The 17,817-nt window shown below is 50.5% G+C and overlaps 1 protein-coding gene across 1 annotated transcript; it reads left to right on the top strand.

Annotated features, from left to right (window-relative positions):
- The first annotated feature begins 5,429 nt into the window (after window positions 1-5,429).
- Upk3a (uroplakin 3A) lies at window positions 5,430-12,983 on the top strand. The gene is made up of 6 exons (XM_051159416.1): window positions 5,430-5,565; window positions 6,369-6,524; window positions 7,684-7,963; window positions 9,273-9,355; window positions 11,107-11,239; window positions 12,702-12,983. Exons 1-6 carry the CDS (start codon window positions 5,514-5,516, stop codon window positions 12,859-12,861), a joined length of 864 nt encoding a protein of 287 aa, XP_051015373.1. The 5' UTR covers window positions 5,430-5,513; the 3' UTR covers window positions 12,862-12,983.
- The last annotated feature ends 4,834 nt before the right edge of the window (window positions 12,984-17,817 follow it).

A 17,817-nucleotide genomic window follows, 5' to 3' on the forward strand; every position in this document is an offset into this window, starting at 1 on the left:
CTGCTTCTTCTTTCCGTCTTTTGAGGTGCTCTGGCATCAGTCACATTTGGCTAGGGATCTTCTCCTCATTAGTCCCCCACTCCTTTGAGATCAGCACCGGTGACCACCAAATGAACTTGCTGACACCATTGCTACTAAATATCCCAGCCAAGCACCAGAGTCCCAGCAGCCTTTGAAGAGGAGACTTGATTACAGACCCAGGGAGTTTCTGCTTTATTTATTTTGCTGAGTATGCTTGGGCCTTTGCCGATTATTATTTAAACATCCCCATCCCCCCCCCCCTCCGCAAGCTCTCTCCTTATTTGGGCAGAGGGGCAGATGAGAAGATGCTCTGTTTGTTTTTCTCATAGGAAACAGCCGGACCTGGAGAAAACAGGGGTTGCAGGCCATGTTCTCTGTCACCAGTGAACTCAATCTCAGGACCCCGTAGGCGCCCAGGTGAACAAACAACCACAAGGCAGGCGATGTCAGCCCCTAAAAACCCCACCCCTGCTCTGGAGTGCCAGTCTTTCTAGGTGCCCAGGGTAAGCTGTCCACCCTGCAGGTCAGAGCCCAGGGTTGTCCATCCCCGCCCCATGCACAGAAGGGAACAGAGGCCCGGAGAGCGGAGAACACAGGACTGCCCTCCCCACCGCCCCCCCCCCCCCCCCCAATTTTTTTTTTCTGAGAGTTAACCCAGAGTCTCCTCTGCCATCAGGCTACACACCCAACCCTTCCCCACCCCAGCATTTGTACACTGGAAATGTCAAGTCTGTAGAAATGCTGCAAGAACAGCAGTGTGTAAGCTCATATCCGTTTACAGCTGTTGACACAGGGAACGGCGCACTTCCTTTATCCTCTTTCCCATCTGGGCTGACTCGGGGCTCTTCACCCCTGTGTTCTCCCAGCGTGCCCTCCCTTTTGCACAACCACATCATCACTATAGAAACTGAACTTCTTTAAAAGAATAAAGAAAAAGTATTTTTTCCAGGCTAAGGCATGGTGGTGTGCGCTTTAACTGTGCACACCTTTGATCCCAGCCCTCAGGAGGCAGAAGCGGGTGGATCTCTCTGAGTTAGAGGCCAGCCTGCTTTACACCACAAGTTCTAGGCCAGCTGGAGTCCCATGCTGAGACCGTCACATGTATTTATTTGGAGTAAGAGGTATATATGCTTGTGTCACAGTAGTATTGTGGGAGGAAGTTCTCCCCTTTTACTGTTACCCCAACAAGTCAGACTTAAGCACCTGTCATTCATAATCATCTAAAGCTGGCAAATTAATATCAAAAGGCAGAAACTGATATTTATTAACATGACTGCAGTGAAGGGGGTGGTGGTGGGGGCTGGGGGGGGGGAGATGCAGTGGCCCCAGACTCATCTTAGGGGTCCTGAAATAAGGTTAGAATTTGAGTAGAATTTAAGTAGTAGCTAATCCTGTGCAGATCTAAGTAGTCTAGGTCAAATATGGCCCCTCACACCATTGATGCATCTTGCTCTTCTATAAGACAGGCTGAGACGTTATGAACCTCTGTCCTGGAGAGAAGTGTCCCCTGTGGTCAGCCCAGGCTAAGGCTTTCTCATCTTCCAGCATAAGATTCCTGGGGGAATTCCGGTTTCCTGGAGTCCATTGTTCCAATAGTACTACTGTCAAAGTGAAGGACACAAATCGCAACTTAGAATTTCTGCATCTGGCTTGGTGGCGGCGGTGGTGGTGGTGACAGCGGTGGCGGTGACAGTGCAAACCTTTAATTGCAGCATTCGGGATGCAGAGGCAGGTGAGCCTCTGAGATCAGCCTGGTCTACTCAGAACAGCCAGGACTACACAGAGAAACCCTGTCTTAAAACTGCCAGGTGGTGGTAGCATGCGCCTTTAATCCCAGCACTTGGGAGGCAAAGGCAGGAACATCACTGTGAGTTCGAGGCCAGCCTGGTCTACAAAGCGAGTCCAGAACAGTCAAGGCTACACAGAGAAACCCTGTCTCAAAAAACCAAAAAAACCAAAACCAAAAACCAACCAAGTCTCCAGTTCCCAAGGGGACCCCCTCCTGCCAGAAGCAAGACCTATAGGTTTTACTTTTGTTTTGTTTTGGTCCTTTCTCACGAGACACAAGTCCCTGGCATGTGTATTTTTAATTAAAATGAGAGCAAGTGCAAAAAGAAAACCAAAACCAAAGAATAAATAAATAAATAGCATACCTGCATCCCTGATGGGCCCATTTCATCATTATACAGATCCCGGGAATCAGACTCTGTCAGGCTTAGCAGCAAGCACGTTTGCCTGCTGCTCAAGCCATCGCACTGGCCCAGACATTTAGTTTCTCTGCACTACTGCTATCTAATATGCGTTATCTACTAGTCATTTCCCTTGGTACATCTGTGTGGCACCAGAGGCAGACCCAGGGCCTTGTATGTGCCAGGCAAATGCTCTGCCACTGAACTACAGTCCCAGCCTCTGGATTTGGAGACTCAGGCAGCCCAAGCTTGCCTCAGACTTGAGATTCTCCTAGTTTCTTTTCCCAAGTGCTGGGACTCAAGTGTGAGCCACTGGGCCTGGTTAGGCCACTTGTTATTTTGATGAATAAAACTAGAAGTTTGCTTGGTGTCTGTCCGCACCGGGCACCCTCAGTGCCTTTTAGTCAGCCTCTGTTCTCAGCATCTGTTTTGGTTCGTCCTTTGTCTTTTGGGACTGACACTTTCAAAGCAGTGTGACCCTGTTGTGTGGAAGACGCACCCTCAGTTTGGATCTGTTCGCTCTCTGCCAAGTAGACCCTGCTTAAACTTTGGGGACAGGACACTGCATGGCACCTTTGAGTCCTTGTTGCTGTGAGTCCAGGAAGCCAATGCAGTCTGTCCATCTGGGGACACCCGGCTAGGTCACTGTATTAAGCTAGTATCTCTCTCTACATCTCTGTGCTGAATCAGCATTGACTCACAGACTTGTATTTTATCAAATGGGGTAAATGTAAAATATTACTGCCTTTGTTTATTTTGTGCTTAAAGTTCTCCAGATCAGGTGGTGGTCAAGCCGGTCTAGACTGGCTCCTTTGACATGTGCTTACCATTCCTTTTTTTTTTTTTTTTTTTTTTTTTGGCTTTTCGAGACAGGGTTTCTCTGTGTAGCCCAGGCTGTCCTTGATTTGCTTTGTAGACCATGCGGGCCTTGAACTCACAAAGATACAATTGCCTCTGCCTCACAAGTGCTGGGATTAAAGGCATGCACCACCATGCCCAGCTCGGCTCACACTTAATCATTCTTTAGCGGATTTCAAAAGTCTCGCTCTTCCTGCTTTGCCCTTCCCAGCCTGGAGTTAGCCCCTCTCCAAGGGGACAAGGGACCTTTGCCAGAAAGTGGGTTTTAGAATGTAAGTGTTTTACCTTTGCTCTCTGCAGGGGTAGGACCTGGAAGGTAGGAGTGGTAAAGCAACTAGGCTCTTTAAGTGGTCAGAAAAAGTAGAAACATTTTGCTAATTTGTGTGTGTGTGTATGTATGTGTGTGTGTGTGTGTGTGTGTGTGTGTGTGTGTGTGTGTGTGTAAGCATGTACATGTGTGTTTGAATGTGCGGGCCAGAGTTCAACATCAGATGTCCTCCTCTATATACCATTTTGTTTTGTTTTGTGTTTTTGTTTGTTTGTTTGTTTTGAGACAAGGTTTCTCTGTGTAGCCCTGGCTGTCCCAGACTTTCTTTGTAGACCAGGCTGGCCTTGAACTCACAGAGATCTGCCTGTCTCATTGCCCTCTCCTCCTCACTACCACCAACTTACCAGTAAGATCTTGGCTTCCGCCTCAGGACTCAGCTTGTAGAGTTTTCTCCAAGAAGGGGCTGAGACAGCTGCCTGCATATTCACCCAGATCCAGTTTTCACACAGATGATCGTATTATCCATTCCACACTTTATTAGTTTACTGGTCCCCTACCCATGTGTGTTGATTCCTATGTCTTACATATAAAACTGATTAAGATGCATTTGGAGATGTGCATCGAGTCCTGCCATTGGAAGGAACTGATTAATTTAGGTGAGGGCCTCACCATCTTTCTTTTCATTTTTCAAGGTCTTAAAGACTTGCTTTTCACTATATTCAGACTTAGACATAGAAGCTCCCAGCGAGGACAGCCTACGTCTCTTGGCAATCTGTTCCCGGCGTTTTTCTTTGGCTTCCTTCATTCTCTCGCCCGAAAGTTTAGCACATATTCTGCAGTCACCTCCTTGTTTTCCTTAGTGTGTTTGTTTCTTTAGTGCAATACGTCGGCGTTTGTGTTGCAGGACACGTAGAGTGACAAGACACTGAGTCTCTTGGGTCCTTTGGTCCTGGGTTTCTTACCTTCTTTGGTTAAGGGCTTCCTGCCAACATGTTAGCAGGGATCATCCTCTTTAGCGAGATCAAAAGTTGGCAGATTTTGCTAGCTTCTTTGGGCCCTAACTGCAGAATCACTGTAGTATCTGTCAGTCCAAAAATAATATTCTCTCTCTGTCTCTGTCTCTGTCTCTGTCTCTCTCTCTCTCTCACACACACACACCAAGTTGAGAACATTCAGATTGGCAACCTTCCACAAGCTATCTGCGAACACACTTGCGAGTCCTCTCTCGCATTCTCCTTGGTCTATAAAGAACGGCCCTTACTCAACAGCAGGAGCCCTCTGCCATGGGTCAGAACGCCTTGCTTCATGGGAAAATCTTGTTTGTTGTTCCCACCTCTGAACAGAAGCCCGGAACCCTTCCACCCCTCACCCAGAGCATACCGAGGGCATTGGCCCTATTTGTAGGGCCATGTGTTTCCCATAGGACCAGTGAAGTGTACATTCATGATCTACTTTAATGAGTTCTGACAGCACTGGGCTGGGTAGATGGTCAGCTTCATCTTGAAGGAGCCATTAGCTTAAGAGGCGGCAGGAAAAAGGGCACAGGGCAGAGGAGTGGGAGTTCTTCTATTCCCTGCCCCCTTCCCCTGCCCCCCCCCCCCCGTCAGTTTTGCTGATGGGACCCCAGGGTCTTACATGGCCTAGGCAAGCATCTACCGCTGAGCTGCACTCCAGTCCACCGTCACTATTGTCCATCTCCTCTCAGGAAGAGGTTCCTGCCCCTTCTCACCCTCCCTGGGCCTCTGTTTTACATGGTCTGTGAACAGAAAGAGCCATCATCCAGGACTTCATTTTTCCATGATTCCTAATTTTACCAGTATATGGCACGTAGTACAGGCTCATGCTTGTCAGAATTAGCATCTCTACTTTACAGTGCGGACAATGAGGTACCAAAGATTGGGCTGGCTCAGATGACATTGTGAAAACATCAGCGGGGCTTCAGCACCCAGTAGGAGCTTTGCAGAAGGCTCAGAGGACCTGCACGTTGGTTGTTAGTCCCTAGCACAGCACTGGTGGGAGGAGGCCAGGGCGGGGCTGTATACAAATATAGCACTGAGAGGTTTCTCATTGGTCTGCTCAAGAGGGGCGGGGCGTGCCCATTGCTGGTGGCAGGTGCAGGGGCTGCAGGGGAAGGCCAGGTGCTGGCTGGAGCTTGTCTTGGAGGCTCAGCTCGGGCAATGCTCCTGCTCTGGGCCCTATTGGCCCTCGGATGCCTGCGGTGTGGCTGGAGTAAGCGGGGAATGAGAACTCCGGGGCCGTGTCCAGGGAGGACCAAGAGGAGCGGAGCCACAGAATGGCACTGGGAACCGCATTTAGGGGCCCAGGAATAGGCGCCGGCACTTGGGGACGCAGATGTTAGCAACTGTAGCCATAGAAAAAGGCAACAATTTATGCGTTTTCTCCCATGGAAATCCCAGAGCCCACCCATGGGCTGGCTTCAACCTTGTGAGGGCTGTTGCTAGAGAAAACCACACAGGGGATGCAGAGAGCAGACCCAGTTTGGTGGTGACCCCTGGACTGGGGGACATGGGGGGGGCAAGTTCCTGGAGTGGGAGGGATGGCCTATCCTGGGATTGGTTTGTTGATCCTTGTGGCTGAGGTAAGTATGGCGTGAGGGGACCTGCAGGGGTCAAAGCTGAGAATAGACAACGAAATGTCCTGAGTTTCTGGACCTTGCTGCCTTTCCCAAGGGACTGGACTCCGTGGGAGGTCGGTGGGGAGCCGCAAAGGGTCCTAGAAGAAGGAAAACGGATGAGGTTTGCATGTTAGGGTAGAGGGTACAAGTGAAGAGAGCAGGGTGGGTGGGGAAGGGCCCCATGGGGCAGAGAGACCTTATAGACACAACTAGAGGGCAGCAGCTGTCTGACTGGGACGGGGTAGGGATGTGTCTGGCCAGGACGACCAGCAAGATGGGCACAGGGCCATTGGTTATCGCTGAGGGACGTTCATGAGACAAAACCCAGTGCTCAGTTACTCTTGTGCCCAGGAATGTTTGCCCAGAGGTCAGCTCCTATCCTCATTGCCTTCACCAGCTGTGAATCTCCAGCCCCAACTGGCCAGTGTGACCTTTGCCACCAACAACCCCACCCTCACCACCGTGGCCTTGGAGAAGCCTCTGTGCATGTTTGATAGCTCAGAGCCACTCAGCGGCACTTATGAGGTTTACCTCTATGCCATGGTCGACTCAGGTAAGGGACTCGCTTCCCTCCAAAAGGGTCCTTGACAGTCTACAGGGAGGAGGGTGGAGGAGGGGAATGGGCTGTCGCATGCCTGTGAAGGTCTAGGACCCCCTTGCTCATCACTGCCCATGAATACCATTGACACCGCTGTGCCTGCCGCCTCAGACCTGCCCTTGCCCTGACGTCCAGGTTGGTAGGAGGTGACACCGGTTTCTGAGTATCCACCCAGCACCTGCTGCCTTGGCCACTTCATAGCCAATGTCTGCAAACAGCATGCAGGATGCTATGGTAGAATAGGAGATCAAGACAAGGGTGAGGGTTCCTCGCTGGGGCTCTCACAGCTACATTCTGATCTCACCGGCCTTTAAGCCCGGGACTGCTCCCTCTGACCCAGCTCACAGCCATTTGACTGTCTCGAGCTCCTGCGTTTGGAGATGAGGTACCAAGTCACAGGCACCTACCGTTTTCAGCATTCCATTCTGTCAGGCAGGCCTCTACAGCAGCCTTATGTATGCCCAATCTGTGGGCACCCTGGGGTATTTTCTACTATTCCATAGAAGTCCAGGTCAAGTGATTGGTCCAAGGTCACTCAGGTAGAAAAGAAGCCCAGTATGGGTCCAGCCACATCTACCTTAGCGTTATAGCATCCCTTTCCCTTTTGTAAGGCAAAGAATCCAGGGCTTAGGCTTAAAAAAAAAAAAAAAAAAAAAAAAAAAAAAAAAAAAAAGCTGGGTTGTGGTGGTGCAAGCCTTTAATCTCAGCACTTAGGAGGTAGAGGCAGGAGCATCTCTGTGAGTTCAAGGCCAGCCTGGTCTATAGAAAGAGAGTTCCAGGACAGCTAGAGCTGTAACACAGAGAAACCAAAAAAAAAAAAAAAAAAAAAAAAAAAAAAAAAATCCAGGCTGCCAGCTACAGGTGGCAGAGGTCTGTTGAGCTGGGGATTAATAGGAACACCGGAAGGCAGAGCGAGTGAGAGGTGAATCCAGCACCTCACAGGGAGGTTCTCCCAGGCCAGCTGCGTTGTTACTGAGCTTGTACATGCCAGTCATCCTAGGGTCCAGCACCAACCTGGGCAGACTTGGGCTCAGGGGTGTTTGGTGGGTGACTGAGTGGAAGCCACTGAGTTGTAGTGGCCAGGGTCTTGACTCTCCCCACACCGTCTCTGCAGTGAGCTCCAGGAATGTGTCTGTGCAGGACAGCGATGGGACTCCGCTGAGCACCACCTTCCGGCAAACCCAGGGTGGGAGGTCAGGCCCCTACAAAGCTGCGGCCTTTGACCTGACCCCTTGTGGTGACTTGCCCAGCCTGGATGCTGTTGGAGATATGACCCAGGCCTCAGAGATCCTGAACGCATACCTAGTCAGGGTGGGCAACAATGGGACCTGCCTTTGGGACCCCAACTTCCAGGGCCTCTGCAACCCACCCCTGACAGCAGCCACTGAGTACAGGTGAGTGTAAGACACAGAAGGGACAAAGTAGAGGAAGTGCACTACTCAGAGTGTTGGCTCAGGGACCAGTTATCAGGCAGGGTGGGTTTCCTGGGCTGCAGGCGGTCCTCTGGCATCCATCCTCTCTTCCCTTCCCCCTTTCCTCCCTTCCTCTCTCCTTCCCTCCCTGCCTTTCTCTCTCCCTACCCCCTCTTCTGTTTTGAGACAGGCTTTCATGTAGTCCAGGCTAGGCTGGAACTCCTGAGCTGCCTGGATCAAGAGCATGTGTGTGTGTGTGTTGCTATGACTTCACACATGCTGAGCATGTGCCCTTCCACTGAGCCACAGTCCCAGCTCCCTACGGGGGCTTTAATTTCAATGGTCACTAAACTACAGGCTGTAGATGAATTGGTCCTCACTATCCAGTCCATTGTCTTAACTGGGACTGCAGATTATCGATCTTACTGTCTCTCTCAGTCACATCCCTTCTGTTGAGCAGCCCTTGTTTGGGGATTCTTGCACCTAAAACAGCCATGATCCAAGGGAACTGGGGCTGGTGATGGATGGTATCAGGCTGGCTTTCTTTTTTTTTTTTTTCTTTTTCTTTTTTATGAGACAGGGTTTCTCTGTGTCATAGGCCTGGCTGTCCTGGACTTGCTTTGTAGACCAGGCTGGCCTCAAACTCACAGGGATATGCCTGCCTCTGCCTCCTGAGTGCTGGGATTAAAGGCGTGTACCACCACACCCAGCCCCAGGCTGGTGGTTGTCTTCTTCTTCTTCTTCTCCTCCTCCTCTTCCTCCTCCTCCTTCTTCTTCTTGGTTTTTCGAGACAAGGTTTCTGTGTGTAGCCTTGGCTATCCTAGACTTGCTTTGTAGACCAGGCTGGCCTTGAACTCACAGTGATCCGCCTGCCTCTGCCTCCCGAGTGCTGGAATAAAGGTGTGTACCACCATGCCCAGCTCAGGGAGGTTTTCTAATTCTCTTTGTGACCCCAAGGACCAGAGCTGCCAGGAGGGTGTGTGGCTTAACACACCCAGCATGGAGGTTACAGGTACATAAAGTAAAGAGGGGATGCTCCAGAGGGATGCTGAGCAACAACCCCAACTGTGAAGGTTTCCCAAAGCAGTTGCAGCCAAGCTGAAGAAGGGTCCAGGGGATGTATGGTCAAGTCTAGCATCCTTCTGTTGTCCTGACCTCACCCAGTGGCTGTCTCCTGGAAGTCTTCCTGTGTGCTCCCCATGGTCCTCCTCCCTCCTGTTTCCTGTGGCTGGTGGTGGGATAGGATGGGCAAAGGTTAGATGAAAGTCACTCTTTCTCCATCTTCTTCCAGGTTCAAATACGTCCTGGTCAACATGTCCACAGGCTTGGTACAGGACCAAACACTATGGTCGGATCCTATCCGTACTAACCGGCGTAAGTGGGTGCTTGCTGGTGGCAAGTCAGTTCTGGGCTACACCTTAAGGAATTCCACAAATGCAGGGCTGGGGAATTAATCAAGAGGAGAGCTGGTTATCCCTGGGGAAAGTCCCCCAAGCAACTGGCCACTGTGCTGTTTAATACAATGCTTCTTCAGATAGTTTAATCTGAACCACCTCTTCTCTCTTTCATGGGTGAGATGGAGCCAGAGTGGGTATACCAAAGTCTGGATTCAGAGCCAAGTGGCCCTGTGGATCCTTACAATAGCAAGCAACCATGGCCACACAGGAGGGTCCAAGACCAAGTGGAGGGACTCAGGAAGAGCTGTGTTTTTCCTTACTCAAAGCCTATTGTAGCCCTGAGGCAGGTGGCAGGGGCTAGGAGGCTGCACAGAGCCTGAGGTCCAGCGGGCATAATGTCTAGTTCCACCATTGTTTTCAGTAGGGAGCACAGGGTCACCTAGAACACAGAGGCCACAGAACACAGAACATCCATCCATGCTTTGCGGAAATGCACCAGGTGATCATGACTATGTGGGGTCCCAGCACAGACATTTTCTTCAGCCCAAGGAGGACCACCTGGGCCACATGGGGCTGGCAGGGGCTCCAGCAAGTTGCCTGTGCTCACACATTAATGAGAGACATGGAGGAATGTGAGGTGTCTTGGCAGGTGGATGAGTGTATGAACGTACGTGGCCGTGGATGTGACTAAATCATTATTGATGAGTCTGAGTGTGTGATGCATGCCTGTGTTTTGTGTGTGGTAGTGGGGCATGAGATGTGTGGCACACATCTATGAGTGTGTAATGAGTGTATGTTGTATGTGGGTATATGCAGCATGTCTGTGTTGCTTGGTGGCCCCACCCACACCCCCTCCCTTGCCACACTTCCTGTGGTGACATTCTTGTTTATTGTGGTGTCACTAAAATAGCCTTGAGATTCTTGGAGCTGAGTTCTGGCTCTGAGCCTGGCCTCTGTCCCTTACACACTAGACACCTACACCTCCTTGCCTGGCTAGTCTGGTGCAATCCCTCTAGGAGCCTTTGTGACAGCAGTAGGCCCAGTGTTCCTGAGGCCTGTCCTAAGGGTCGCCTCTGGAGACAGTGTGCATGTAGGATCACCTAGACCTGGGGTACCAGAGTGGAGTGTGAACTCAGAGTCAGGTCTCCAGGGATCTGTGCAGACAGTGCCACAAATCACTTGCTCACTGTAGCACCTGTCCACTTTATTCCCAAGGGTGACCATAGCCAGAAAGACAGAGAAACACACATCCTCTTTTTTTTTTTTTTCAAGACAGGGTTTCTCTGTGTAGCCTTGGCTGTCCTGAACCCGCTTTGTAGACCAGGCTGGCCTCGAACTTACAGCAATCCACCTGCCTCTGCCTCCCGAGTGCTGGGATTATAGGTGTGCGCCACCATGCCCAATTTACACATCCTCTTTGAGCTCTTTGCCCAACTTTATTTTGGTTAGAATATGCATGCCATCTGTGTTACCAGAAGTCTTGAGTGAGTGTATTACTAATCCTTATGCAAAAAAAGAGGAAGATACCAGAAATGTGTAGATTGGAAAAGGATGAGCAGCATTTGGGCCATTGGGCCAAAGCTTGGGAAGAGCAATTACTGCCCCAGGTACCTAGGTCACCCTGGATTCCAAGCAGCCAGGGCAGGGGGGGATATTGTGTCTGTCCCTGGGAGAAGACCCAGGGTGGGGCATTTTCTGGGAGAGTAAGTGTGCTGTGGTCCCCTGCAGCCATCCCCTACTCGGCCATCGACACGTGGCCCGGCCGTCGGAGTGGAGGCATGATCGTCATCACTTCCATTCTGGGCTCCCTGCCCTTCTTCCTGATTGTGGGCTTCGCTGGAGCCATCATCCTCAGCTTTGTGTGAGTCCTGCCATCTGGGAAGGCTGGAGCCTGGGGACAGGGCGATACCCTCTCCAGGAAAGACTCAGCAGCCGGGTCCTCTGACAGGGCAGGGAGTGGAAGCAAGTGGCTGCTTGCCTTGTCACTGGTGAGGAGAGCAAGAAGAGTCCTGAGATTTGGATTTTAAGGTCAGGTCATTCAACTGGCAAGGGAGGGATTAAGGGGAAGGAAAGATTCAGGTGCATCCCAATTTGTGGGTAGTAGGCCCATTTCAGATCTCAGTTCTTGGGCTGGGAGTGTAGCTCAGTGGTACAGAACTTGTCAAGTACTTAGAAGGCTCTGGATTCAGCCCTAACACCCCACAAAGGAGACAAGCGTTAGCTGTGATGGAGTTGTGTGACCTCAGCAAAGTGTCCAGGTCCTCAGTTTCCCCATCTGGAAAAAGGAAGCAATAGTAGTATCCACAGCAGAGTGGTAAAGGTCACTCGGGATTTGCTCTGTGAAGCTCTTTAACCCACCCATTGTCCGTTCAGGTTGGGAAACTGAGGCCTGGTAGCTAGGGGAATATTTCAAGATCAAGGCCTGGGCCCAGAACCCGAGTCTCTGACTGCAGTAGTCTCGGAGGGTGGGGCAGGGCGTGCACAGATGCTCTCTTTTCCCACCAGCCATGCAACAAGCCTGGAGTATGCCCTCTGGGGAATCCAGAAGCAAAGAGGAGAGGGCTTGCTGCTGCTGCTGCAGCAGCAGGCTGGCTTCCTGGAGGGAGGATTCAGTAAGGGCAAGCTCATTGCACAGGAGTGGATGCCAGCCCCATGCAGAATGTTGCTCAGCCCAGCTGTAGCTAGCTGAGGGAACTCAGAGGCGCTCTGGAGACTGGCAGGGGTCCTGAGTTGGGGAAGCAGGTGGGAAAGCTTGTCTCGGTAGGTGAAATTAACTGGGTACCTAGAAACTAGCCATCCTGGAATGAGCTGGAGGTAAGGGCGGAGAAATCCGGCTGTCCCCTAGCATTTAAGGTAACAAAGCATCTAAGATGAATGGCAGCAGGAATTGATGTCTGGCTGGCAGCTGGACCGGGCCTATGTGTTTCCCTCCTTTCCTATTTCATGCATGTGCCTCTCTCTGTCTGTGATGCTCCTTCAGGTTCTGAGTATCTGACCCCTCCTCCAGGAAGCCTTCCATCTAAACCTTGTCCACTCTGTGTGATCACTGTTGACTGTGATCTGTCTTCCCTGATGATCAGGGCACTTTAAGGACCTGAAGCAATGGCCTCCAATTCTCCAGTTCACAGATATGAAACTATATAAGTTCAAGAAGGGTGACACTCCCCTTATTCCCAAGGCCGACCACACAACAAGGGCTTCAAAAATACTGGCTTGTTGAGATTATGTCCTCGAAGGCAGTGTGATGTCTAAGTTAGGGCCCCGAGCAACTGGAGGAGTCTGGGTTTGTTCTGCTCTCCTAATCCTGGCTCTTTCTTGATCAGGGACATGGGAAGCTCTGATGGGGGAACGACACACGACTCGCAGATCACCCAGGAGGCTGGCCCCAAGACCCTGGGGGCCTCTGAGCCTTCCTACTCATCTGTGAACCGGGGCCCACCTCTAGACAGAGCCGAGGTGTTCTCCAGCAAGCTCCAAGACTGAAACAAAGCCAAGCCCCAACCCCAGGCCAACGGCCTCCTCTTGGCCTGGCTCTGTGGTCCACAGTGATGGTGTTTATGCTTTGACTGGACCAGAAGGGAAATAATACATGCTGGTCCAACTTCATGAAACGGCTAAATAAAATCTTAAGTGACAATGTCTAGATTGAAAGCACTAGCACAGCTTGGACACTGGGCCTCAGGAGATGGAGACACAGTTTTCAAAACCTTGGCGGTGAGAGCTGCCTGAGGACACGTGAGTTACTCAGCCCTGAGCCCCTGTGTCAGTCTCCCCATCTGTTATATGGGCTGCTGGATCTGGGTTGTTACAAGGCTAGCCTGACCTCACTTTCTAAACAGCTTTCCCTGAAGGCATCTTCGTGGCTGTGTTCTGTGCCTTCTGGAGAATGTTCTCTGGTTTTGGCTTAGAATGAGTGGGTTTATTAAATAGACAGCAAGCCCAAGTAAAAGACTGAACAGCAGGTGGATCACTGTGAGTTCGAGGCCAGCCTGGTCTACAAAGCCTAGGACAGCCAAGGCTACACAGAGAAACCTTGTCTTGAAAAACCAACCAACCAAACAAAAAGACTGAACAGCAAGAGGTAGGTGTGTAGGCATAATAGATGATAGGTAGACAGACAGACAGATGGATAACTAGATAGGTAGACAGAAAATAAAACATCATCAAACCAGGCACTCAAAATACCCAGCAGATGCAAGGCATAGTGGTGCACGCCTTTAATCCCAACACTCCGGGAAACAGAGGCAGGCTGATTGGTGTGAGATCGAGGCCAGACTGGTCTACAAAGTGAATACAGGACATCCAGAGAAGCCCTGTCTTGAAAAATAAGACAAAACAAAAAAAGTTTAAAATATACAGCAAAAGGACTGGAGAGATGGCTCAGTGGTTAAGAGCACTGACTGCTCTTCCAGAAGACCTGGGTTCAGTTCCCAGCTCCCACATGGCAGCTCATAACTGTCTATAACTCCAAGATCTGACATCCAAAACATACATGCATGCAAAACACCAGTGCACATATAATAAAAGTAAATAATTAAAAATATATACCCAGAAGAAGCTGACTACGGAAGCCCCTTAAGCAGCAAGCCTGAGTGTCCCATGGAGAGCCCTGGGCAGAGTGGAGGACCCGATCACGTGAGGCTTCCACATGAAAGAAGAAATAGTAAGACATACAGAGAGATGTTGTCATCATTTTGGGCCCTCACAACATCCAGCAGAAACTGACTGGGGAAGTTGAGGCAGTCAGCTAGTGTTCCCATCTTGCCCTTCTCTCCATGGCTGAGCTTTCACCTTCCTTTTCCCACTGCAGACATTTTCATACCTTGGGATAAACCCCAGTCAGAATGGCTTATGTCCTAGCTGTTTCATTCTTCCTGTCACAGTTAGAGGGACACCCTGTCCCCAGACAAGGGTCCTTGGAGGGCTCTGTAAACAACTGTGCTCTAGTCTGAAATGGGATGGGGATGAGAGCCAGCATCCAGAGTCAGCCTCCTAGTGAGTTCAAATAGCACATGACAATTGAACATGGATAGTATAGGTCCCCGGGCCAGCAGGAAGATGAGGAGCCAGTGAACAGGACTATCATAGAGCGAGCCCAAGAGGCTGCAGGACATACAGGAAGCAGGGAGGGTGGCAAGTCTGCCTGTGCTCATGCGTACCTGTGAAGAAACTGTCCCTGCCCAGGGTTTGAGTTCAAAAAGACTCATTTCTCTTTTCAGAGCCACATACCAAGATGCTTCCCCTTTTGGGGTGTGCAAAAATGAGTCCCTGGGGGTTGTTTACAGTAGAAAGTTCCTTACAGCTGAAGGAAGGCAACACACACGCACACATACACCCACACACATATGCATGCACACACAAGCACACATGTGCACACACAGACAAGCTAGTGGTCCCAGTGACTAGATGTCTTCTCAGGGCACTACAGAACAATACATGTCTGTGCCCCTCCCCCTCATGTGTTGAAGCCTTGACTCTCAGTGGGCAATATAGGATGGGACTTTCGAGAGTGACTTGTGTTGAAGGTGGGGTCAAGGTCCTATAAAAGACCCCAGAGCTGGTGTGGTGGCACAGGCTTGTAATCCCAGCACTCAGGAGGAAGAGGCAGGAAGATCAGGAGCTCAAGATTGTCTTAGGCAATATAGTACGTTTGAGGACAACCTGGACCACATGGGAGACCTGCTGAGAAAGAGGGTTCTAAGGCTGGGGAGGCGAAGATGTAAGGGCCAGCCCTGACAGCTCCTACCATGAAAGGATCTAAGGACCGAACCTCACAGCCACCCAGCCGTGTGGGCACCCTGATCTCAACTTCCCAAACCATAAGAAGTAGGGTTCTGTCACTCTTCAGATACCACGGGTGTGACAGCTTATCATAGCAGTCCTGAATAGGTGATGGTCCGCTGATGAGTGTGGACCATCAGGTGTGGACCAAGAATGAGTGTGTGGAGGGCAGGAAGGCATCAGATTCATTTCTATGCCTCCCTGTGCCCCCACATCCCTCCCCACAGTGCAAGGGCCGGAAGTAGTCTGCCAACAGCAGTCCCTGGTTCATTGGACACCTGCTATCTACAAGAACGAAGCAGAGATAACGCTTTGTGACTGTTTGGCACCCTCAAGGTCAGCAAGAGGGTGTGGCCTAATACCTGAGAGACTTGAGAAAAATGAGGTCAGTGTGCCTGAGGCCTTGAGGCCTTCTGCTGTGTGGCAGTGGCTTTTTAAAAAAAAAAAAAAGATTTATTTATGTATTATATGGTGTCTTGCCTACATTTGTGCCTGCGTGCCAGAAGAGGGCACCAGATCTCATTATAGAGGATTGTGAGCCACCATGTGGGTGCTGGGAATTGAACTCAGGACCCTTGGGAGAGCAGTCAGTGCTCTTAACCTCTGAGCCATCTCTCCAGCCCAGGCAGTGGCTTTTATTCTGAGAGTGATAGCAGACCATGGAACAGCTTCAGGAGGAAAATACGCTTGACAAAGCCCACGTGGCTGCCCTGTGGAGGATGGTGTAGAATTGAGTTTTCTGTTGCAATGACAAAACACCCGAGGAAGACAACTGAGGGGAGCAAAGTTTTAGTTTCGCTAGGGTTTCAGAAGTCTTAGCCCATGGTTACCTGGCTTCAATGTGAAGAGCCAGAATGTCATGGCAGAGAGGACATGGTGGAATATGTGACCTCATTCATGGTGACGAAGAACTGTTGGGTAAGAGACAGAGAGACAGGGGAGGGGGAAAGACAGTGATACTAGGGACAAGGTGTGGTCCCAAAGAACACGCCCCCAAAGATCTACTCCTTTCAGCCACATCTCACTTCCAGCATTGAGTCTGAGTAGCCCACCACATTATGGACACACCCATGGATCACTGCACCCATCAGGTCAGGGCCTCCTGAGCCAATCATTTCCCAAAGCACTGCCTCTGTTTGAGCCTCAAGAGTTAACAATAAGACTTTGGGGGGACATTTCTAGATTTGAACCATAGTAGAAGTTTTGGGACCGGGAGACCCCTGAGGCAAGTGTAGACTCTGCATTAACCCAGGCAGGAGGCATGGACAGCTCTGCGTGGACTGGGGCAGATGGGAGCCAGGTGGAAGTGTAATTCTGACTGAGGCTGAAGAACGTGCTGATGGTCTGGCTAAGAGGTGGCCAGGAAAGGGGTGGGAGTCATGGGTTCAGGGCCAGCCCTGTGTAGCCAAGGCTACACAGAGAAACCCTGTCTCAAAACAAACAAAAAGCCAAAACAATCAAATAAATAAATAAATAAATAAATAAATAAATAAATAAATGGTGTAGACCAGGTTGGCCTCGAACTCACAGAGACCCACCTGCCTCTTCCTCCTGAGTACTGGTGGAGGGGCTGTACACGTGGCTCTGCAGTGGCTGGCTTCTCTAGCATAGGAAACTCCGGTGACAGCCTCTCACAGGGCAGGTTTTGATGAGGTCTCAGGCTGTGGAACTCTGTTGCCACGCCCAGCAGCTTGCTTCACAGCAGGTGTCCCACTTGGCGTGGGTTAGCCACCTGCCCCCAGGATTGCAGAGGGGCAAGGAGCTGACAGCACTTCTCATCTTTCTCTTGCCGACTTCACCTGAACTTCCTTCTGTGCACCCCTGCCACCCGATGGAATCATTTACCATGTCTTGACAATCAAACAGGCACAGCAAAACGTGCTAAAGGCTTCCTGATGCTCAGAGCAAAGATGGAACTGGCTGATCCTGCTCAGGTCAGGGCTGGAGACACAATGAAGGTGACCCTGATATCATCTGTGCAGACATGAGGGGTGAGTGAGGATGCGGGAGAAAATATTGGAAAGCCCAGCCCTAGCCCCAAGCCCACTGCAGGCCCTGCTGTTCTCAACCTGTGGGTGGAGACACCTTTGGGGTGGAATGACTCTTTCACAGGGGGTGCATAACAGAAAACTTGCATGTCAAATATTTACATTACTATTCATAAGAATAGTAAAATTACAGTTATGAAATAGTAACGAAAATAATTTCATGGTTGGAGGTCACTACAACATGAGGAGAGGTCGCAGCATTAGGAGGAATAAGAAACACTTTTTTTTTTTTTAAGATTTATTTATTATTATGTATACAGTGCTCTGCCTGCATGTACACCTGCAGGCCAGAAGAGGGCATCAGATCACATTATAGATGGTTGTGAGCCACCATGTGATTGCTGGGAATTGAACTCATGACCTCTAGAAGAACAGTCAGTGCTCTTAACCTCTGAGCCATCTCTCCAGCCCAAGAAACACTGTCTTAAGTCATCACGGTCCTTCTCTCTACCACCTCTGAAACGGAAGAACCTATGTCCGGGCATGGTGGAGCACGCCTTTAATCCCAGCACTGGGGAGGCAGAGGCAGCAGATCTCTGTGAGTTCAAGGCCAGCCTGGTCTACAAAGTGAGTCTAGGCCAGCCAAGGCTACACAGAGAAAGTCTGTCTC

The sequence above is a fragment of the Acomys russatus genome, chromosome 17, assembly GCF_903995435.1.
Source record: "Acomys russatus chromosome 17, mAcoRus1.1, whole genome shotgun sequence".
Taxonomy (NCBI): Eukaryota; Metazoa; Chordata; class Mammalia; order Rodentia; family Muridae; genus Acomys; species Acomys russatus.